Source organism: Anguilla anguilla, chromosome 7, assembly GCF_013347855.1.
Source record: "Anguilla anguilla isolate fAngAng1 chromosome 7, fAngAng1.pri, whole genome shotgun sequence".
Lineage (NCBI taxonomy): Eukaryota > Metazoa > Chordata > Actinopteri > Anguilliformes > Anguillidae > Anguilla > Anguilla anguilla.
The window spans coordinates 2,066,883-2,091,264 of NC_049207.1; the positions used below are offsets into that span (position 1 = coordinate 2,066,883).

Consider the following 24,382-nt stretch of genomic DNA (forward strand, 5'->3'; position numbering starts at 1 on the left):
GCGTTGGTGAGGGAGAAGAATATATTAACAGTGTAAGAGCATATAAATCTGAAAAAGGGGTGTGAATGCTTTCTGAAGACACTGTATTCATAAACATCACACAGAAACATGAACTCCCTCCCCCCACCCAGCATCAGATTTCTCCTTTATCCCTTATTTCATTTCCTTTCAGCCTTAGCCAATAGAAAAAGAACAATTACAGAAAACATTATCTAATGCTGTATTAATGAGCCGATTGCTATGAGAAGAAATGCGATTAAATCCTTTTCTTCGGAGTCACTTTGTAACAAAAGGTTAAATAAAGAGGTTGAAAGATGACCGAGATGGTGGCAGAGGAAGTTTATGGGTGTTACTTCCTGTTTGGTTAGCATCTTCTTCTCTGCTGTGTATTCAGAGATGTGGTTCTGCTCCTTCTGGACTTGAATAGCTTATCTTTGAGTGCCATTTTGTTATCAGTATTAGAAGAGGTGTCCTACGTATTGACCAGATATGTACCGCTGTGTTCGGAATATTGAAAAGTCTGTCTGTGCTGTTGTTTAAACACAAAGTGACCCGAATTGTGTTCTCATTAAAATATTAATGAGGAGGTGTGGTTAGAGGCAGAACATCCAGCTTGTGCATTGACACAGACAGCACAGGAACTTCCCGTGGAAACCAGGAACTTCTAGAGCAGGGGTGTCTCACCTTATCCGAAAGGGCCGGTGTGGGTGCAGGTTTTGCTTTAGCCACAGTATTAATTCTATTTGTCAAGGTCTTGATTGAAGACCATACCATATGATTAGTTAAATACTTAAATCAGGTGTTGTAGCGCTGGGCTACAGCAAATCTGCACCCACACCCCGGCCCTGTCCGGATGAGATTGGATCCCCCTGTTCTAGAGAAAGAAAGTGCTGAGTGCTGAAGTATTGCTGAAACTGACTATCTTTAGTTAGATCATGTTCTTCTCCTACTGAGTAGGAACAGTGCTCAGTAGCGTTAGGGCAAAGTGGCTATGGAGCCTTAATAATTAGTACAATGTTATGGGTTTTAGTCCTGAGCAAGGTACTGGTTTGAAAAAGACACTTCAGCCTAATTGGTCAGTATCACTCCATATCCATGGGTATAAAAATGTAGAATATGAGGAGCTTATGTTGGGATAAAGGCTCAGCCCTGGATAAAAGTGTCTGCCACAGGAATAGATAATGTGATGTACACACCAACCGGGTTATTGCTTCGTAAGTTCATTTGTGTGTGTGTGTGTGTGGGAGTCCTTCAGCTCAGTGTCTTCCCTGGCACCCAGCCAAAGAGCATGTTTCTGCCAAGCTCTCAAAGAACAGGAAGATAATAATAATAAAAGAAGCGTTCTTTAATATGAGAGAATTTGAATGCTTGATGGTGCAGGGTTGTTCTGAAGGGCTCTCCAGTGGTGGTTTGCATATATTGCTGTGGTGTAGGCCCCAGCTCTCTGTACGCTAATCTTGCAATGCTAAGTTCATCCGGCGCAGGGTTGACCAGACACGTACTGGGCTTCCAACTTGAGAAAAACATTTCACCATTCAAGAAACCTTAATATAAGCACCTGTTTTCATTCCCAAAATTTTTGTTGCAGTGTCCAGAATATTAATTCACCTGTGTTGGGTGCATTCAATATACAATGTACTATGCCAAGAAAGTAGATATTGACTGCAGGTCTTGTGGAACTAACTGACTGGCAATCAGTAGGACCTCTGTAGAACATGTTCAAACCTCGTTCCTCATCCAATCTCTGAACAGTAGTAGAACTCAATGCTACTTACACAAAAGAATCCTGTCCCGTTGGATGCCCATCTCTCGTGTCGGTGTGGTTTTGTGATTCTTTGTTATGGTTGCTGCAGTGCTTGCAAACAGGATTCCCCTGTTTTTGCCGTAATGTGCACAAGCCTGAAGTAGACTTGGCGGCTGTGATTAAAAACTCAACACTTGGTACAGCGCAGTGCCACTAGGCAGCAGGAAGTAGGCAATTATTAACAGTAATAACACTTTTCCCCCCATTAAAATTTGTGAAAGTGCATTTCTGTCCCAAAGCCTGAGGTTTTTTTGCACTCCGCAGTATTTCTCTAAATATGATATTGAATGAAACTCCCTCTTAATGAGTGAGATGGAACAGGTAGGAAGTGCCAATGGAGTCAGTGTTCTTGGGTAATATCATATCACAGGAACTGAACATGCTGTGAATGAACACAGATTTGCAAATTGGAATATTATTACAAGTCACTGAAATAACAGCTGTGACATCAGGGGTTTGGTGAATTGCGATTGGGTAGAGGGGATACCTTTTTAAAAAATAAGTCTTGGGCAATGGAAAAAATATATATAATTCAAGGAGTTTACTGGGTAGAAGGAAGGACCATTTTTTTACAGTCATCCACTTTGCGAGTACAAACCTGAAGAGCCCTAAATGTCAATGCATCACACTGTGGGAGATTATACTGGTTCGGCCACCCAGGATGGAACAACAGCCCATTATAAAAATAAAAAAAACGTTTGTTTCTTGCATCAAATCAAAAGCAGACCATTTCTGAATCAGCAGCCGAAAGGTTGGAGTTTTCAAGTTTGACAGGCATTTAAATTATTCTGTTCTGTTTTTGTTGTTGTTGTAGGCCATCAAACCTCAGGAAATTCTCTCCAAATTGCTTTAACACTTGGAAATAAAATGCAGTGTATAAAACAGGATTGATAAGAATTGTTGTTTGGGGAGGGGGGACTTTACAAGAAGGGAATGTTTTAAAAGCATGCATTTTGTGACATTTAAATGCAAGTTTATGTAGGTATCTATTGTTGAATGGATAATACAAAAAAAAAAAAACACACTCTGCTCTCTACATTCATGGAGGAAGGCTATTTTCGCAAGCTGTTTCTTAGAGTTCACTCAGAATGAAAATTATACCTGGGGTGTGTATGATTTGCATTTAAATAGATTTATTGTCTTCTGATAGTGTGACAGGCACCAGACACACGATTACATAGATTTCTCTGGCAGGAAATTAGGAGTCAGAATTTGATTTTGCTTCTCTACGATGTTAGATGAAAATGTCCACAAGTCAATTTTGTGAAGTTTTGGAAGTAAACGATTGCTGATGAGATATGCATCTGATAATAACTGAAGGGATAAAAATATAGCTGCAAGCAGCAATGTCGGGGGCCAAGCAGGGTGAGCTATAGCCCATTGGGTGTACTTTGTCATGGACTTAAAACCTAATTCAAATACCTTCCGTACCAGCTGTGGTGTGTGTTGGATCTGTAATAATTATTTTGAGAAATTGCTCATTTGAAGTGATGGTGTAGTGCCACCTAGGGTGGTAGTGGCCCAAAATTTGACTCCCATGACACTGTGCTCAGAAGACTAAGAGGCAAATTACAGAGGTTACACTTCCAGATGAGCATGATGAGTTTTGGGAGCAAGTCTCATGGACAGATGGGACGAAGATAACTCTTTTGCCAGAGCGATGGAAAGGTGAAAGTGTGGAGAAAGAGGGGGGGTCTGCTCTGGACCCTCGGCATACTGCTCGTATAATCTGCCTCGCATTGTCGAGGCGGTGTGATGACCTGGGCCTGTATGGCTGCATCTGGACCTGGTTCAGTGGTTTTTATTGATGATGTAAGTTAGTGATGGTGGAGAATGGCTGCTGAAGGGTTCAGAAACATTGTCCACCAGTATCCAGAGAAATGGACTAACTGGGCAAAAGGGTAACATGCACGAAGACACCAACTGAAACATGGCAATATTTCTGCTGTACAGTATTTAACTGTACATGTGTGCGTGTGTCTGTGTGTGTGTGTGAATGAATTGCATTTATATAGCCTAGCACTCTTCCGAATGCTCAAAGTGCTTTACAGTGATGAAGGGGAACTCACCTCACCCACCTGGGCGATGCACGGCAGCCATTTTGCGCCAGAACGCTCACCACACATTAGCGAAGGTGGAGTGTGTGTGTGTGTGTGTGTGTGTGTGTGTCTGCGTGTCTGTGTTATATTATAATTAGCCCTGAAGATGTGACTGAAGGTATCTAGCCTAACAGAACATTGTGCAAACCGAGTGCAGGGAACAGATACTCACATTTTTATGTGCACAGCAAAACCAATAGCACAGCAAATCACTGCTAGTGTTATCCTCAGACCGTGCAGAGCAGCAAATGCAAATATAAATTCATTTCACAGCGCACAGCAAATACATTATGAGACAGCTGCTGGCAGCCGAATCCCTGCGGAAGCTATAGGCTCAGTCCACGCGCGCATCTTCATAAGTCGTGCGTATCTGGGGTTTGTGGGTTCAGACGTGAGTCGCCGTCCTGACACGACATGCATGAGCGAGCCAGTCTGAAACTCACCAGCGATGCACATCAACAGGCAGAAGACCAGACACTGAACAGGACAAACGCTAATATTTCACCTGCAGGACTTTATTCTTTAAAAAAAAAAAAAAATTTAAAAACGCAAGTGGTTGGTTGGGTTGAGTTCAGCAGTCACCAAAATTAATAAAAACTGCATCTGTAGTGGAAGGGAGGAGAGGAGCAGTGGAAATGACTTGCAGTGAATCTTGGATACAGTTTCAGCTTGAGGATAGGTCCCAGTGCTCCTCAGTTTCACAGACAGACGAGAGCCATTTCATCTTCTCAAATAGCAATAAGTTCAGATGAAGCATCTCAGGTAAAGGGAAAATAAAGAAGTAAAAGAATCTCCAGCCCGGTTGTGCCGATCCTGCGCACAGCCATTTGAGGCCAGAAGCGCTCTGTCCTCAGGCCACCTCTCTCCTCGCCTGCGTCTCTCTCACGGTGGGAACCTGCGCCTGGCGGTTAAACGCAGTCTCAGCGACCGCTGAGAAACGACCCGCCGACGCTTGTGAATTACCCGCGGAAGAGACGGCGGTGCGAGCGGCTTTAGAACTCCGCCAGACGGTCCTTAACCCTCTGAAGAGCAGGTTTTATGATTCTAAAATCAGTGTTTTAGAATTACAACAATCAGCGGTGATTGTGACATCAGCATTAGAATGTTCCGTTAAGAACATTCTAACAACGTATTGGTGATCTCACACCTTAAGGGTTAAACTGCTCCATTTGATTTTTTAAATTTATTTAGCATACTACCCAGGATATAGCGTTACCAGAAACATTTCCTGCTTAATTTATAATGTGAATGTTACTCTTCAGTATCGTGCACCATAATGTCTCATTGTGCAAGAGTATCTTCTCCGATCTCTGTGCTCTGAAGGTAGTAGCTGTCCAGCACCGCTGGTGGACTGCTGGATGAAAAGCTTCTAAACACGCTTGTCTGCTTCTTCCCAATTTACGGTCGGAATCATTCTGATGAGAGTGGGCTCACAGCAGGATTGGCTGTTCCAATTTAAAGTAAACAAAAAAAAAACCAAACAAAAAAAAAAATTGTATTTTGAAACTCCCATGTTGCAGTTTGAAGGTAAATCGAGTGACAGACATGGTGCTTGAACATGCACCTTTCGATAACGCTTGGCACTCAGGGTGTTCGTACGGTTTCGACTGGAGTGCTCGTTCAAACTAAACCTTAACATTATGATAATGAGGGCTGCATCACTGCCAGGGAGTGCGGTATTGATCTGGCTCCTGTAATAACTGAGGCAAGTGTTAGACTGATTTGACCAGCACTCTAAAAGGCCTTGAGGCTGCAGGAGATTAGATTCACCCAGGAATTATTCTCTCTTCAAGCCTTTTTTTTTGTCGCTCACCTTGCTGCTAAGTGCTCCACAATAGCAGGTTTGTGCCGAGAGCAGCAGTGTTCTCTTGCCTTCAGTTTACTGTCCTCTGTCAGTCGGAGTTGCTTTCCCCACTCATCACCATAACAACACCTGAATGCAGACTGTGTGTGGAGCGATCAGTGCAGCCTGGCTCCTGGCAGGAACTGCTCCTCCAGCCTTATTTTGAGAGAATAAAGCACCTCCAGGGGCATCAAACCTTATTCAAAGAGAGTAAAGCACACCCAGGGGCCTCAAACCTTATTCTGAGAGAGTGAAGCACCTCCAGGGGCCTCAAACCTTATTCTGAGAGAGAGTGAAGCCCTTCCAGGGGCCTCAAACCTTATTCTGAGAGAGAGTGAAGCACCTCCAGGGGCCTCAAACTTTATTCTGAGAGAGTGAAGCACTTCCAGGGGCCTCAAACCTTATTCTGAGAGAGCGAAGCACCTCCAGGGGCCTCAAACCTTATTCTGAGAAAGTGAAGCACCTCCAGGGGTCTCAAACCTTATTCCGAGAGAGTAAAGCACCTCCAGGGGTCTCAAGCCTTTTTCTGAGAGAGAGGGAAGCACCTTATGATGACCTAATTCTATAATAAACATTTCTAAAGTATCCCTAATAGACAAGATTTATTCTTGTACACTAATGCTACAAACAAATCCCATGTCAAATACACACAGAACTGCCTTTTGTACCTTCTAGCAGTCATAATTCATCACAACCAGCAGAATTTTTGAAATGTGTACTCTTCGTAAGGAATTTTGTCAAAGTGCTTGAGTGTTTCTGTTTCTGATGATATGACAAGGACGTTATTTCCTGAAAAATGTTTTTGGTTTCCGGCGTTCACCTTTGAAACTGGTCTCTGAATGCGTGGCTGTAGGTTTGATGAGCAGCCACAATGCACGCTGAAGTAAGTGCTGATGTTGTTCATTCAGATAATGAATGACATTTGACTGAAATGGCCCTGTAATGTCGCCATTATACAGCAGGCTTGCAGGAAGAATGTATTACAGCTGGAGCACAAGGTTTTCATAGCAGCTGCATTCATCACGCCCAAGGGCATCTGTGCTTCTGCAGTGGAGCACATTAAAACAGGGGAAACGTTTGACGGACGGACGCGTCATGTGTAGGCCTGGACTGGGGAAGCACCGTCCTTTTGAGTCTCGGACAGTTCCCTGTAGATTTCCTAATGGATTTTATATGAAATATGGATGCAACTATTCCACTGAACTTCTGATGAAATTAATAAAACAGGGCGGTTAAAAGAAAGACTCATTACAGCTCAACCCAATAAAGATGTCTGTAGCATTTCTTGCATTTCTATGCGCTGACAGTAGAAAGTGACAGAAAGTTGATTTCTGTGCTCCATTGACCTCATTCGGAAGGATGACTGAATTGTAGGTGAGAAGACTGCCCTAGGTAATCTGCTGTCCCTACTTGTACAACTGCGTTATTTTATGAAGACTTTTTTCCCCCCATTTTTTTCCAAGGTTGCCAATCTGCAGTTTCTGAAAACAATTTATTAAAGGCATACAAGAGTGAAGTCACTGCTTACAAAATGCCATTGATTGTATTATATCGATTAATTATAACTCTGTTGAACTGCGAAATTAAAAGGAATTTTATGTGGTCTTTCATATGGCAGAAATAACAAAGGAACTATTAGCACACATGTGCACACACACCCACCCACACTTTGGCACATGGTGAATGATTATGTGTTCTGTGGAGTATTCTCAGGAACCCTTGGGGACCTCCTGATGCCAACAGGGCTGTCTTTACTCACCTGGAACAGAATGGAATCGACCCAGTTTTGCCTTGCTGATGTTTAAAGTGCATGTTTGTGTTCTTTTTTTAACCCCTCTCTCGCTCTCATTCTCTCCCCCTCTCTCCCTTTTCCTCGGAAGCTGGCCGTCAGGAACGCCAAGCCCCTCTCCCTCATCAAGTCCAGCCAAGCCATCGCCACGACGCCGGCGAAGGCTCCCGTCTCCATGGTGACCACGCACGCGAACGGGCAGAAGGCCCTGGGCCCCGAGCCGCCGCAGAAACCCGCCGCCGGCCTCCTGACCGCGAGCGCAGCGCCCGGGAGCGGCCCGCCCGCCAGCCGGAGAGCCGGGGAACCGCCGCACTCTCAGGTACACTTACCGCGCTTTACCGCCTGCTTTACCACCCGCTGTACCGCCTACTTTACCACTCGCTTTACCGCCCACTTTACCATGCTTTACCGCCCTCTTTACCACCCGCTGTACCGCCTACTTTACCATGCTTTACCGCCCACTTTACCATGCTTTACCGCCCTCTTTACCACCCGCTGTACCGCCTACTTTACCATGCTTTACCGCCCGCTTTACCGCCCACTTTACCATGCTTTACCGCCCTCTTTACCACCCGCTGTACCGCCTACTTTACCATGCTTTACCGCCCTCTTTACCACCCGCTGTACCGCCTACTTTACCATGCTTTACCACCCGCTTTAGTGCCCACTTTACCATGCTTTACCACCCACTTTACCACCCGCTGTACCGCCTACTTTACCACTCGCTTTACCGCCTACTTTACCATGCTTTACCGCCCTCTTTACCGCCCGCTTTAGTGCCCACTTTACCATGCTTTACCACCCACTTTACCACCCGCTGTACCGCCTACTTTACCACTCGCTTTACCGCCTACTTTACCATGCTTTACCGCCCTCTTTACCACCCGCTTTAGTGCCCACTTTACCACCCGCTTTACCGCCTGCTTTACCATGCTTTACCGCCCTCTTTACCGCCCGCTTTACCGCCCTCTTTACCACCCGCTTTAGTGCCCACTTTACCATGCTTTACCACTTTACCGCGCCACACAATGGATCCGCTTACGTTACAATATTTGAAACGGTCAAACTGATGTGCACATGTTCTATTTACCCATGGTTTATAGTGCAGCAATGTTGTCAATGTTGTATTGACCAATGAGCATCCAGGGGCAGATCCGTTTTATAATACTAAATTATCTATATGTGGTACATAGAAGTCCATGGTCTCACCAACCTTTTTCTTGGAGCTTCACAATGTTTCTACAAAAAAAATTAAAATAAATAAATAAATAAATCACTGCTGTGATGTGCCTTTGCTGAAAGTTACTGCCGGAACAGTTTCTGGAAGAGTGTGTCATTCTTTGACAGTTTAGTTGACAGAAACCTTTGAGCTTTCTGACAGGGTGATAGTGGCCAAAACTCCACGAGCAAAACTCACATTATCAGTTTTCTTGACCCCTGACCTCCCGAGGATCTGGGAAGGAAGATTTCTATTTTAGCGGTCAGTGATCGAGTTGGTTTGAACTGCCACAAACTGTCGGAGCTTCACCAACACGAGGAACTTGTATTAGAATATCAGCCTGCTACGGGCTTGCAGGTCATTTGGCACAGCCTGTATTCTAGCCAAAATTAGCACTATGATAAATGCACATCAGTGTGTGTCATAATATGGCCATATACTGTATGCAAGTAGAATAAATAAATCAATACATTTTCTGTTGTGAAATATATCTGCTATCACCACTGTCATGTGTAAGCACCACAACAAAAATAACTACTGTGACATAAATACGGTATATGCATCATCTGTGTAAAATTACTTTGACGTTTATCGACTGAAAGATTGATTAACATGTGGAATTAAGATATAAATGCACTTATATGGCAGAGAACTCTAAAATATGAAATTGAAATGACTGAAATTAATTCGTTTTTGGTATTGAAAGGGTATACAGCAGAACAATTACAACCATGAATGGAGGAGAGTGATTTATGATTTTCAGCCCCAACAGAAGTGTCATTGTAAAGACAAGCAGTGCATTATCTTCAAAATAAATTTTTCTAGGAAAGTGTCACACTGATCTTTAGGAAAATGGAATCTTAGGGAAAGGCGTGAGGAGAGCATGAAGCAAAGCAATGCTGTGAAGCCTGAGAAGAGCCCGTTTCACAGACTCATTCAGAATTACATGGCCTAGCCTCTACTGGGGGGGCATTTTGTCCCCCCCCCGGGTAAGGGGGCAGGAGGCAGAGTTGTATTGCGTGCCTTTAAGGCTGGGGGAGGGGAGGGAGGAGTTTCTCAGAGGGAGGCGTGGGCTAGTATTGAGTCATTCTCTGTGAGATGCCAGGATGCTGAGTCAGTAGAGCTGCAGCATGTCTTCCAGCCTGCGGACGGGCACAGGATTCTCTCAGGATGTGGGTCAAGATGAAGATCAAGGAGAAATAGCCCGAGTACCTTCAGGCATGGGCCGGTGTGAGATTGACCGTGTGAACTTCAGCCAATAATGCCGCGGTTTCACGGTCTCATTGTGTCACGCAAGTGTGAAAGTGTGCTGCTGCAGACTCGTTTGCATACGTTACAAAAAAAAAAGAAAATGAAATAAAATAAAAATTAAGTCATAATGCTAATATTTTTTGTATTTGTAGCATATCATAGGAGTCATTTTGATTGGAGGAGAGGAATTTTTTTCCCCCTGTTCACCTGTGGTTCCGCCCCTGATGGCCCTTTCCAGAGGGTCACTCTTTGTGTGCGATCATTTCCCCACCACTGCTTCTCACTCTGTTTAAGTGTCTGGGTGTTGGGTTACCCCCCCATACCCCACAACTACACTGGGGATGTTTGTTCCTCCGAAGAGTGGCAAACAAACTAATACAAATCCCCCTAAATTCTCTGGACAAACTTACAAAACGTGCAGCACTTGCCACGGGACCACTGTTCGGGGTGACCGGGCTGATTAAAGCTACACAGATGCATACTATAAACTGAAGGCTCGCTGCAGTCCACCTTGGACGTTTCTTTGTGTTTTTATAGCTGGACTGGAATGAATTGCAGAGCAGAATGGCGGTTTGTGACTGACAGGTAGAGCACTTTCCAGCGCTGTTATTTGGCGTTCGTTTAGCAGGAAGGTTTTGGTCGATCCCAAACCCCTATTAAAAATCACAGCTGCTGCCTAATACTGTGACATTTCAGTGGCTATAAAATAAAAAAAATAAAAAACGTCCCTCTGGATTTCACGGAAGCAGGAGAATAAGATATAAACAAAAGGGAGTATCTGAACACAGTCGGACCACACAAGATGCTCCAGGGTTTCAGAGAGCTGGGGCTCATTGATGATCATTTACAGAACTACATACTCCGAATCTCGCTTCCATGGTTACAAGCCCCTCCCCCTAAACGTGATTTTTTTTTTTTTTTTTTTTTCCAGCGTTGAATATTCTCTTTTGAAAATTCTCTGTGATTCAGCAGCAGAAGCTCTGCTTTTGTGAAAGCTGCTTTCCCCTGCTCTGGCCTGCTTCTCTTCTATCTGCATTCTCTCTACGCCACACGGCCAAGGTCGAGGCTCAACCCCCCCTCCCCCCCCCCAGGTGTACCGTTTAACTCCTGTCAACACTCTGCCAAACGTGTCACTTCCTTTCTGGTGGATCATTCTCCTTTATGTGGGATCACTCAGCTCGACCGCTCATGGTACTGCGAGGCTGTTTTCTGAATCGCACAATGTCGTTGTGTTACTTCTACAAATTCACACGAAACCAGTGAGAGGACTGTGTACTGTGTGTACATGCTAGTGCACAGCTGTCCCCTGTCGGCTGAATTCCTAATGTAAATGTGTGCGTGCAGTTGCAGAGAGTACACACGGTTTCATATCTACTAAATACACTGAGGTCTGGTCAGATGTATTCTTCAGTAAACAAAAAAAAAAGCCTAATTTGAAAATGCACAGTCAGTAGAGTCCAGCTTGTTTAAATAATTCAGACCAGGCACCCATTAAAAATAATGATTTAAAAAAATATTTGTTGAATAGACAAGTGCATTACTAGTTTTTGAGGATTGTGAATATGAATTAGCTGAAATGATGAATGAATTATGAATTATGGAAGATGTGCATAACAGAATATAATCTATAAATAACAATATGAATGAATGTTAGGAAATGATGCTGAAATGAAGCATTCAGAGATGGGCTGATGGTTTGATGCCCGGCTGAGGTAAAGTCTCGTGTGAGTAGGCAGGTTCATTGAGAGAAGTCCATGGAGAAGTTTACAGAGAGGGATTCCGCGGCTGGCATTTCTGTGAATTTGGCTGCTGCCTGTATGTGACATGACAGAGCCCCTCATGTAGACCTTCCAGTGAGCAGAAGCCCAAATACAGATGGAATCGAGACGACTGGAGGCGTGGAAATCTAGGTTTTGACATTAACGAACTAGTTTACTGCAATTTAGGCCTAATTTAGATTGTATATACCATCCAGACGTTCGGTGAAAAACCGGCTGGATTTGGTTGAAATGTGAAAGTTTTCTAATCGGCTGGGACATAGCCAGGCTATATCAGGGTAAAACCTGAGCTAAGTTAGGGCTAAATTAGTCTTGCATGGCCAGACCTATCTCCACACTTCGTTTCAGCACTGTGCCAGGGAGAAAGGTCTGGCTGAACCCATTATCATTCCGGTATAGGGGGAAAAAACGGCTTGTTTGTATTTCTTTAAACCAATCACAATCGTCTTGGGCGGCGCTAAGCCAGTGCCAGGCTTATACCCACAGTCTAAACTAGCCCAATTACGTCAAAACACCTGTCAACCCAGAGTTGTATTCAGGCTCGTGCCCTCTGGGCTTGGCTCAGGGGTGGAAAATAGAAATCAAAGATGGCACGCGAACAAACGTGAGTGATCCATCGTCTCCTAAGTGTCAGTCGTGTACAGATCCAGATTAGGCTACGTTGTGACGCATTATGAAACTAGTTCATTTGTACATTGGTGTGAAGTCACCAGATATGGCCCTCCTGACTCCGAAGCTGTCGTGCCACTGCAGGGGGTTATGGGGGATTTTCCTCGTGGCCACTCCAAGAAAGTATGGCTGTGGAAGTTTTCGTGCGTGCGCCTGGGGGGGGGGAAGGCGTAATAAATCAGACCAGCCCTTACGGTGCTTCGCTGAAACGCACGCGACAGCAACTGCATAAAATATGAAACGTGTGAAAACAAGAGAGATATTTCATATCGTGTAGTAGCGCTATCATTTCACTCAAATTGAAAATATATCTTTTAATTGGGTTTGTGTAAAATGGCGGCCTGTCACCGGGAGAGGTTTTATGAAGTGGGAGCTGGGGGAGAGACAGCGGTCGTAAAAGTGCTTCTGTGGAGCGGGGTGGGGGGGGCTCGGGCGTGCGGGGGGGGGGGGGGGGGCGGGGAGGCCTCTGGAGTGCGCCACTAACTGCCCGCTTGGTAGTAAGTGAATTAGGTTGGCAGAATGCCCGCTCCCTGCCCGTTGGGACAGGCGAAGTGCCCTCAACTACCGTTCTGACAGTCTGTGGCACCCGGGGACCCCCCACAGGGCATTGTGGGTAAATAGATTTTGTTGCTTCACAGAGGAAAGGTTGTTATTTCGGGGGGGGGGGGGGGTGGGTATTAATGTTTTTTGCAGTGTAGGCCACAGTTTTTTTATTTGTGTTGTGATTTTGCGCATTACTTGGTGATTGCAAACTGAAGTCCTGGTGGGCTGTGCTAGGTTCTGGTGTGTTTCAGCATGTAAGCGCCGAATCGCAGGCTTTGGCTAAAGATGCTACATTAGCTGCTAATTCAAAACCACAAAAACCTGCAGATGCTAAAGGCCGTCTAGGATTCGAGTTTAAGATCCCTGATTTAAACTGGCAACACACAAAATAAACAGCTTTGGATCGTCTGGAGATTATTTTAAAAAATATTAAAAGGTAAAGCCTCCAAGTAAAAATGTGAATTCATAATTTAAAAAATGTGAATTGCAACAGAAAAACACATCTTGGCTCTTAGCTTTTTATGACCTAATATGTGTAGTAGCTGAGAAGTGCGCATACAGTGATTGATTGATCTGAAGATTAATCCCGTTACTTGGCTGCTACAGGTGTAACAAAACATGTAAGAGTAGAAGAGTAACAGGGATCCTGAAAAGAGGTGTGGTGTTGCTCCAGACTGCCCCCTGGTGGCAGAAGAAAGAAGTTAAAGGGAATTTTAAAAAGCAATTCTATTACCTTTAGTTTTGAACGTAAACATTATAAACATATCTTTATGGGATATCAATCAATCAATCAACCAGATTTTTTTGGGAAAAACTCCCAAAGAAGAAACCTCGGAAGGAACCAGGCTCAAAGGGGGGAACCCATCCTCCTCTGGCCAGCTCAGGGTGTAGCTTTATGACCAACATGGATACGGTCAGTTGAAATCAGTTATAATACTGATAACCTTGAAAGCTTTAGCTTATTGAAAGAGGGTATTTGTGGTTTCATTATTCCATGCTTTTCTGTTTTATGCACTAAATTGTTCCTGAAACTTTACAGTTTAAAACAAAGGCTGTGCCTGTGTTGACACAAATTGCATTTGTGATGGTGTAATTAAAACAAAATGCCACTGCTGAGATTTCAAGAAGAATTTTGATTAATTTACCAGTATATTCATTTACAGAGTTTCAGCGGGAGCCAGAACTTGGACCGTTATTTTGAAAATGAAAAATAAAAGGGTGGCTTAAATTTTAAGCCTGGAGTTTGAAACTACCTGGTGTTTCACAGGCTATTTGTGATGCATCAGTATGCATTAGCGACCCAGTGCTATATCCTGAACTATAATGCTATTTGCACAAAGCAGTGGGTGTAATCACCAATATAATCACCATGAACAAAACCACCGTAGAGGCAGTGTATATCATACACAATGCTGTTTTTTTAGAACAGGAAGCTAATGGCTGCAGGGGGTAGGATATGTACAGTAGCGCTTGCAATTATACGAACAACTGCCCTGTTCTCAGAGATCTACCACCCTGCTGGTTTCCATTTCTACCCTAATCTGGCTCATCGCGCTGTATTAATTAGCAGCTCAACGAGATCTCTAGCTGTTGAGTGAGGTGTGCTTTGTTCGGGTTGGAGTGAAAACAAGATGGTAGATCTCCAGGAACAGGAGTGGTTAGCACTGCGCTAGCTGTTGAATGAGGTGTGCTTTGTTCGGGTTGGAGTGAAAACAAGATGGTAGATCTCCAGGAACAGGAGTGGTTAGCACTGCGCTAGCTGTTGAATGAGGTGTGCTTTGTTCGGGTTGGAGTGAAAACAAGATGGTAGATCTCCAGGAACAGGAGTGGTTAGCACTGCGCTAGCTGTTGAATGAGGTGTGCTTTGTTCGGGTTGGAGTGAAAACAAGATGGTAGATCTCCAGGAACAGGAGTGGTTAGCACTGCGCTAGCTGTTGAATGAGGTGTGCTTTGTTCGGGTTGGAGTGAAAACAAGATGGTAGATCTCCAGGAACAGGAGTGGTTAGCACTGCGCTAGCTGTTGAATGAGGTGTGCTTTGTTCGGGTTGGAGTGAAAACAAGATGGTAGATCTCCAGGAACAGGAGTGGTTAGCACTGCGCTAGCTGTTGAGTGAGGTGTGCTTGGTTAGGGTTGGTGTGAAAACAAAATGGTAGATCTCCAGGAACAGGAGTGGTTAGCACTGCCCTGCTGAAAAAGAGCCATGTTTCTGCTAACCTGTGAGAGTGCCTGCTGGTGATTACTGGAAGCAACCAGCTCAGAAGTGCCCAGAAGAAGGTGGGCTAACTTAAACCCACCATGGAACTGACCCACCGTGTCTGTGAATGCCTGGTCACAGTTTACTCACACCACAGCCCTGGCTGAAATGTGTTGTGTTTTGGCTAATGGGACCTGGCTGTGCTCCTGGGGAACGCCCTACCTGACAAAATGGGACAGAGAGGACAGCACAGCCAACTCCAGCTTTGTGTGGAATGATTCTGAGTAACTGACCCATTCTGACTTCTGCCGAGTCGTGCGTCTGTGGTTCACTGGGTCTGAAGCCTGACCGTGTCAGGGAATGGCTGTGGCCCTGTGGAGAGAAGGAAGAGAGGGAGAGAGAGGAAGAGAAGGGAGGGGGAAAGGAAGAGAGGGAGAGAAGGGAGGGGGAAATGAAAAGAGGGAGAGAAGGGAGGGGGAAAGGAAGAGAGGGAGAGAAGGGGGGGGAAAGGAAGAGAGGGCGAGAGAGGGAGAGAAGGGAGGGAGAAAGGAAGAGAGGGAGAGAGGGAGAGAAGGGAGGGGGAAAGGAGGAGAGGCAGAAGAGAGAGAGAAAGAAGAGAGAGAAGGGAGAGGGAAGGAGGAGAGTGGGAAGGAAGAGAGGGAGAGAGAGGGAGAGAAGGGAGGGGGAAAGGAGGAGAGGCAGGAGAGAGAGAGAAAGAAGAGAGAAGGGAGAGGGAAGGAGGAGAGTGGGAAGGAAGAGAGGGAGAAGAGAGAGAAGTGAGTGGGGAATGAAGAGAGAAGGAAGGAAGAGAGAGAGAGAGAAGGGAGGGGGAAAGGAGGAGAGTGGGAAGGAAGAGAGAGAGAGAAGGGAGCGGGAAATGAAGAGAAATGAAGAGTAAGAGCGAGAGAGAGAGAAGGGAGGGTGAAAGGATGAGAGGGAGAAGAGAGAGATGGAAGAGAGGAGGAATCAGGTGGTCAGTTCTGCGATTGGTTGATGCTCAAAGGCCTCGCTGTTTGTGCTGAAGGAGTCTTAAGTGGAGGGACTTCAGCTCATAAAAGAGATGGAGCAATTACTAAAATAAATGCCCTCGGTGTAAGAAGGCTCTCTCGGCCGTTACCATGGGAATGGGCTTTTTAACTCCTTCTCACCTTTTCAACGGCAGTGGTACAGAACAAAAGGGGTTTCATGTTGGAGGAAAAAACTGTGACTTTGGCCTGTTTTGTTCTTTATTCATCATGGTTCGCTGGATGAGATGCTGAAAAAAAAAAAACAGAATTATATTGACTGCTGTTCCCTGTTCCCTGAATAATACTGTTACTACTCCTAATTGTGTGCACTTGATTAGCTGCACCTGGGTCAAATTATATTCTTAACGGATAGGGGAGCGGTACAGGTGCACTTGCTTTTTAACGCACGGCTTCTGCGTGCTGACTTATATTTGGTTGAATAAATAATGACAAAGTTAAATCTGTGTGTGTTACGCGCCACGCAGGGTTAGATTATCTGCTGTGTGAGGACTAGATGAGGGTGAGTTGTGTCCTAATATGAAAGAAAACCACAGAATTGAACGAGGGCGTACTTCATGACATCACTGTAGTCTGCTGTGGTTTTCAGACAGGCATTACATTACAGGCATTTAGCAGACGCTCTCATCCAGAGAAACTTACATAGCATTTACATTGCATACAGCCGGATATATACTGGTATGCTGAAGCAGTGCAGGTTAAGTACCTCACTCAAGGGCACGATGGCGGTGTCCTGCTCAGGTATTGAACCTGTGACCATTAAGTTACAAGACCTCCAGACGGTAGATCTCCAGGAACAGGGTTGGGCAGCCCTGCTCTTGCTGTTGAGTGAGGTGTAGCTTTGTTAGGGTTGGAGTGAAAATCTACAGGACTCTCTTTAACCCCACCCCCCCCCCCCCTCTCTCTCAGATGCTGGGACATCCCACAGCTGGGCCCATTAAGGTGCCTCAGGTCCACTCCCTGACCCGCCTGCCAGTGCAGAAGCCCACGGTGCTACCTCAGGTTTGAGCTCACCTGAACACACCTCTACCTGAACACACATATACCTGAGCACAGTAGTAATGCTTCTGATCAGGGCGTGTCTCCAGCCTGTGTACATGTCTGTGACCCCCCTGTGTGCCCCTCACCCCCAGGTTCGGCCAAAGACCCTGATCCCAGATGGCCTCCCCCACAGCCCCGCCCCCGCGCAGCTGGCCAATGGGCTGGCCCATCCCCAGACTCCGCCCCCCTCCGGCGCCGACCCCGCGCAGCTGGCCAACGGGCTGGCCCATCCCCAGACTCCGCCCCCCACCGCCGCCGCCCCCACCCCCGCCCAGATCAGCGGGGCGGGCGTGGCCTACGCCATCATCTCCACTTCTCCCGCGGGTCCCGCGTCCATCGCCAAGGAGACCATGGAGGTGCATCCGCTGCTCTTGAGTTCCGACAGCAAGGTCAGGTTCTGGTTGGTTTACCCCGCTCACTGTGCTACAGCTAACATCAGCTTAGCAGAGCTGGCACTCTGAGTTATCCCAGTTGTTCAAATTACAATGCCTATTAATGCCCATGAAAATTATTATTTCAATCAGTCGATCGGTTTTATTTTTATATAGCGCACCTCACACCAAAGGTCCCAGGGTGCTGGCCAGATCGGAGCGAAGTGGAGCAAGTTTGAACATGGTTTAGTGTTTGAGCCTTTAGCTTCGGCTGCATCAATACACGCTAAATAATACAGAGCCTGTGTGAGAAGTGAGTGCAGGTCAGCAGATCGGCTGGTGCATTCACACATAAAGGTAGAGGTGGAAAAACAGATAGATGTGGGGGAAAAAATAACAGAAATGAACAAGCTTGAGAAGCCGATTGCCCCAGTGAGATCCAGTGTAAGTGCGTTCATGCTCTGGCGACAATGTTCTGCTGTTGGTTAGGCTGTGTGGTCTCAGACTCACTGGAATCAAATTGATCTGGTCTCAATCTTGCACCGTCTTGGACATGACTTGAACTAAAATGACCACCAACGCAGCTTAGAATCAAACTCAGCTTCACTACAACCCTGATTTTATCTACGGGAGAGATTCGTTGCAACATTCATCAGACAAATGTATTAGTTTCTATTTTTCAACTCATGTTTTTTAAAGTTATTGCTTGTTTTTTTAACAATTTGCTTCTATACTCAAGATACATACTGCTAGATTGGCTTTCAGATGTCTGGGAAGATGTTTTTGTTTGCAGTCTCCCATAATCCACCAGGAGGCACTCTCCAGCCAATAAGATTGCATTACAAGATGTAGGAAGGTACAAGGTCAATAGCATTGTTTTTGGCATGGAAGCATAGCTAACTGTGTTACTGGTGTATTGCATTACCTTACAGCATGTGCGCTTGTCCAGAGTGGCTTTCACGGCTGACATTATTACACTGAATCCATTTATGCAGCTGGATATTTACTGCAGCAGTTCAGGGGAAGTGCTGTACCTCGCTCAAGGGCACCCCAGCAGCACCCCATCTGGGAATCAAGCTCGCAACCTCCCAGATTCAAGCCCAGTTCTTTAACTTGTGACCGTCATTGTGACAGTTTTCTGTAGAAAGTGCTATACCAATAAAAATTGACTTGATTTGATGTTGGTTGCTGTTTTGTATATAAATTAGAATTTTGGATCCCTCTGCCTGGCAGACCTTACCTACTGACTGTGCTCCTGTCGGCTTCTCTGTCCTCAGGTGATCATTATCCAGCCCCAGGGTCCTAGTGCCTCCCATATCTCCCCCGAGCCAGAGGCTGGCAGCCCTGACCAGGAGACCACGCCCACACTATCTCCTCCAGCCAATGAGAAGAGTGAGGAGGACCAGGAGGTAAGATGGAGGCTCCTTATCCTAAAATGGATCCCCTCTTTTATCACATAGAGTAGAGGCTTCTGAAGGTTCTAGTGTGTACAGTGGTGAAGGACATGGACCCTGTAATGTAATGATGCATGTTTGAATCGCAGACAGGGCAATGAAATTATTCCTCGTAGCCAGTAAGTTTTGTTACCCTCATTAGTGAATGTCCAGTTGTAGAGAAAGTAAAAGATATTACTGCAACAGTTTGTTTCTTCTCAACAGAAAATAACGTTCATGGTCGCTCTCGGCCTCGTGACCACAGAACATCTGGAAGGTGAGTGGCACGCGTGTGTCATGCGTGTGGGGGTGAGAGCCTCGTGGCATTAGAGTGATATCGGCACGCGTGTGTCATGCGTGTGGGGGTGAGAGCCTCGTGGCATTAGAGTGATATCGGAACGCGTGTGTCATGCGTGTAGCGGTAAAGTCTTGCGGATTTAGTGTGATTTCAACATGCGTGTGTCATGCGTGTAGCGGTGAAGCCTGTCAGCCTGAAGTGCAGTCAGATGGAGCATTTAATATAACGCAGAGCAAACTGCAAGTTTAGCCGTAATGTCAAATCTAAAATGATTTCCTGGCTCTTTGTAATTATTTTGTCTGCTACAATGCTTGGGATTGAGCTCGGGGAATCATTTCTCTGAATAGCAAACATTTTGTCATAACATATTGAAACATATTGGCCAATATTGAAATTTTCTTTTTCCCCCACATCATTATAAAAAAGAAATACAGATATGCACACTATTACAAACACAGAGGGAATCTGTGCACTAACAAGAATATCACAGCCCATCAAATGGTAAATGGTAAATGGACTGCATTTATATAGCGCTTTTATCCAAAGCGCTTTACAATTGATGCCTCTCATTCACCAGAGCAGTTAGGGGTTAGGTGTCTTGCTCAGGGACACTTCGACACGCCCAGGGCGGGGATCGAACCGGCAACCCTCTGACTGCCAGACAACCGCTCTTACCTCCTGAGCTATATCGACCCCCTAATATAAATAAAACATACCTATACGGTACATTTATATATATTACATATAAACATTTTCAGACTCTACTCATTTAGTGTTTAATACATATTAAACCTGAGTGTATCTGAGTATGTGCAGATCTTAAGATAAAATGATATGGCAGAGATACACATGCTTGGCAGCTTGAGCTGAACCATTTCTTGCTGGAAGTGAAGGTTGCCTTTTTTGGTGTTACGTTAACCTGGTTCTGGTAAGATGTGCAATGGCTCAGCCTGCTGTGCATTGTGGGTGCCATTTTCTGACGCATGTAGTCAGGGTTAACAGGATCTTTCTGTTGTGTGGCGTGTGACTCTTCTGTGACCTGCAGAGATCCAGAGCAAGAGACAGGAGAGGAAGAGGCGAACCACGGCCAATCCGGCCTACAGTGGCCTGTTTGAGCCTGAGGTGAGTGGATGGTTAAAGGCATTCTGGGAAATGGAGTTCCTGTACTGGGGGGGAAAAAAACACACACAACAGTGCCTGCATTGTATGAGTGTTGATGGCAATGAGTAATGATGTGCTAGTGCTTCAATTACAGATAAGCTAATGAAGTAGTCAGCCGCATTCTTAGAAAGAACGCTTTTGACGCAGATCTGTGTATTGGTGCGCTGAGTCACATGGTGTGCCGATGTTCTCCTTTCTGTTTTGGCTTCGCAGCGGAAGAGACTCATGGCACATTATCTGAACAGCCAACTATTCCCTCCTGCGAGAGGTAAGAGAGACTTCATCTCCCAGCTGCTCAGGATGACAATTGTGACTATTTTCAGACTCACACACACACTCACATACACACACACACACACGCACACACACAAACATACACATGCGCACATGCACGCACACACGCACACGCACACACACACACGCACACTCACACACACACGCACATGCACACACACACACACTCACACACAGGTGCACACACACACACACGCATGCACGCACACACACAAACACACACGCACACACACACACACACACAAAAGCAGTGACGTGCGTGTTTTAAAAGTAAAGGATATGACTGGACTATTTTGAAAAGTAATGAAATACAGTCTCCAGCATGCATCAGTCAAAGCTTATAAAAGAGAGAAGGTTCAGTCAGTGTGGGACAGAGCATAGAGACAAAAACATATTTTAAAAATACACCTGAAGAACCCAGGTATATTTTTTCTCTATATTCTGAAAAATAATTAGGACAGGGGATTTATAAATAAGTCAAATGAGTCGTCTTGTAGGCCTCTGTCATATCCGTGCTCTTAGTGTACGGTGCTTCAGTGTTCTTTCCTAGAGCTGTCGCATGGCTTTTCCTTTCCCCCCGTCTGTGTCCCCCCCCCCCGGTCCAAATTTACCTGTGCCCCCCCCCCCCCCCCCCCCCCCCCCGTCCAAACTTACTGCTGCCTATTAACCTGTTCTCTGCCTCCTGCCTGCATGCTAGACACTGAGGATCTGTACTGGAAGGTATGTAGTGTGACTGTAGGCCTGGTGTGTGTGTGTGTGTGTTTGTGGTATGTAGTGTGACTGCAGGCTTGGTGTGTGTGTGTGTGTCGTGTGACTGTAGCCTTGGTGTGTGTGTGTGTGTCAGTGTGTGTATGAGGTATGTAGTGTGACTGCAGGCTTGGTGTGTGTGTGTATCGTGTGACTGTAGCCTTGGTGTGTGTGTGTGTGTGTGAGTGTGTGTATGAGGTATGTAGTGTGACTGTAGCCTTGGTGTGTGTGTGTGTGTGTGTGTGTGTGTGTTAGATTGGGTTTCCCTCCATATTTGCTGCCACTTGTATGGTAGCACTGTGTCTTGTTCTGCTGTCTCATAGATACTAATAAAATATTTCAAACCTAATTGTGACTCCCACTGGAATGAAGCACAGGTTTTGGTACAGGATACAAAAAGTCACTGTTTTCTGGAACAGTTTAAGGGTTTACGGGGTGTGTGTCAGAGCCGGGATGTGAACCTGCAGCCTCCTGAGCCGTGTCCGCTCTGTGTGGCAGGAGGACTTGGCGGCTGACGAGCACTGTGCCGTGTGTAAGGAGGACGGAGAGCTGCAGCCATGCCACGGCTGTGCCCGCGCCTACCACCCCGCCTGCCTGCACCCGCCCCTCCGGACCCCACCCACGGGCGCGTGGCACTGCCCCTCCTGCCAGAGGAAGGTGGGGGTCTCGTCTGGAGTCTGTGGGGAACCTCTGGGCTGCGTTTGGCCCGGGAAACTGCCGCTGCGTGCCTCTCAAGGAGGATGATGGGATACATCTTGGCTGACAATTTCACATATGAACTTTTCATGCCTTTTTTTTTTAAACTTGAAGTTCCATGCTTTAAAACTCTGTGCCTCACAACTCAAAGTTGCACATCTTTATCAAAAATTGGATGATTTAAATAATTGTGCCATCATTTCAAAGCTTAAATGCTGTTCTTTTGATTATACATATTATAAACTTGTATATATAGTATAACTATAATATACAACCCAAATGTGAAAGTTCTGGAGATGCACTGCATTTCACCTGAGTCAGTCTCAGATCACTTGATGGCTATCAGTTCTGTGCATTGCTCCACTGTGCAAAAGTTCTGTTGTATCCATGATTCAAACATACAGCAATGAATGTGCATCCTAAATGATTGCACCACTTGTGATAATGTGATTATGGGGTCATGCTGTCAAAAGTATCTATTTTTGCATCTGTTAAACTCATAAATATATTTTCTTCCCTTTTTCAAGGTACTAAACAAAGATGATACGCCTTGGACACAGAATTTCATCCAGTCATACTTAACACACAAAACAGGTAAACAACAGTGCAATGCTATGCTTCAGTAATAGAGTAGTGTGTACTCTATAGCTACATGTTAAGTTCTGTAACCATGAGCAGAGTGTCTGTGTGGAGACTGAATGGAAGTGGTGCTTCTCCTTCACTCTGTGTGAGTTTGTACCAGGGTGGATTCTGTACTCTGTTGCTAGAGGGAATTTCCTTGTGTTCCGGGTTTGTTTGGTGACTGAGTGTAGGTGCTGATTTCCCTGTGCTCTCCCTGTGTTTGGTGACTGAGTGTAGGTGCTGATTTCTCTGTGCTCTCCCTGTGTTTGGTGACTGAGTGTAGGCGCTGATTTCTCTGTGCTCTCCCTGTGTTTGGTGACTGAGTGTAGGCGCTGATTTCTCTGTGCTGTCCCTGTGTTTGGTGACTGAGTGGAGGCGCTGATTTCTCTGTGCTCTCCCTGTGTTTGGTGACTGAGTGGAGGCGCTGATTTCTCTGTGCTCTCCCTGTGTTTGGTGACTGAGTGTAGGCGCTGATTTCTCTGTGCTGTCCCTGTGTTTGGTGACTGAGTGTAGGCGCTTATTTCTCTGTGCTGTCCCTGTGTTTGGTGACTGAGTGGAGGTGCTGATTTCTCTGTGCTGTCCCTGTGTTTGGTGACTGAGTGGAGGTGCTGATTTCTCTGTGCTGTCCCTGTGTTTGTTGACTGAGTGGAGGCGCTGATTTCTCTGTGCTGTCCCTGTGTTTGGTGACTGAGTGGAGGTGCTGATTTCTCTGTGCTGTCCCTGTGTTTGGTGACTGAGTGGAGGTGCTGATTTCTCTGTGCTGTCCCTGTGTTTGTTGACTGAGTGGAGGCGCTGATTTCTCTGTGCTGTCCCTATGTTTGGTGACTGAGTGGAGGCGCTGATTTCTCTGTGCTGTCCCTGTGTTTGGTGACTGAGTGTAGGCGCTGATTTCTCTGTGCTGTCCCTGTGTTTGGTGACTGAGTGGAGGTACTGATTTCTCTGTGCTCTGTCTATCTTCAGTACGGCAGGAGGAGAGAAGGAGACTGAGGAAGAGGAACAGCGAGCTGAAGAAAGAGTACGCGCTCGTGGAAGAGCAGGACCAGCAGCTTACCCAGGCCCTAGCGGTACTCCTTCCCTACGGTCACCTTCGCACACATCCAAGCACACATTCTGGTGCAAGACAAGCAGTAGACATAGACCGTTTTTATGGACAGGTTTCATACCCCAGTTATACCCTGAATCAGGTCTGCATTTTTTACACTCACTGTCTGGGGTTACGATTAGTAATGGGAGCAGAATGGGAGTTCTTAGAACAGGTATGATTTAGCTGCTGTCTTCGTCCTGCATCATATTTAGGGCCACCAGTTTGTTGACACTTTCTCACACTGCACTTCAGTCCTCCGCCAGCTAGGGGTCAGAATAGCCTCTTTGTCAGACCACTTCTCAGACAATTGTCTAATTTGCACCACCTCGATCATCAAAGTTGATAGAGTAATTGACATTAATTAAGCACAGATGATGAGTGACAGCAGTGTTTACGTGTTAAATTCAGTTTTATTATTACA

General features: G+C 45.7%; 1 protein-coding gene across 2 annotated transcripts in view; it reads left to right on the top strand.

The window, feature by feature from the left end:
• LOC118232510 (PHD finger protein 21B-like) overlaps nt 1–24,382 on the top strand; it is a 47,695-nt gene that overhangs the window by 19,452 nt on the left and 3,861 nt on the right. For both annotated transcript variants that reach the window (XM_035427564.1, XM_035427563.1), the window contains exons 2-12: nt 7,627–7,854; nt 17,125–17,217; nt 17,349–17,645; nt 18,905–19,036; nt 19,286–19,337; nt 20,404–20,480; nt 20,733–20,787; nt 21,511–21,533; nt 22,059–22,217; nt 22,784–22,850; nt 23,838–23,941. In XM_035427564.1, the coding sequence (XP_035283455.1) occupies nt 7,627–7,854; nt 17,125–17,217; nt 17,349–17,645; nt 18,905–19,036; nt 19,286–19,337; nt 20,404–20,480; nt 20,733–20,787; nt 21,511–21,533; nt 22,059–22,217; nt 22,784–22,850; nt 23,838–23,941 (1,287 nt within the window). The remainder of the gene's footprint in view (nt 1–7,626; nt 7,855–17,124; nt 17,218–17,348; nt 17,646–18,904; nt 19,037–19,285; nt 19,338–20,403; nt 20,481–20,732; nt 20,788–21,510; nt 21,534–22,058; nt 22,218–22,783; nt 22,851–23,837; nt 23,942–24,382) is intronic.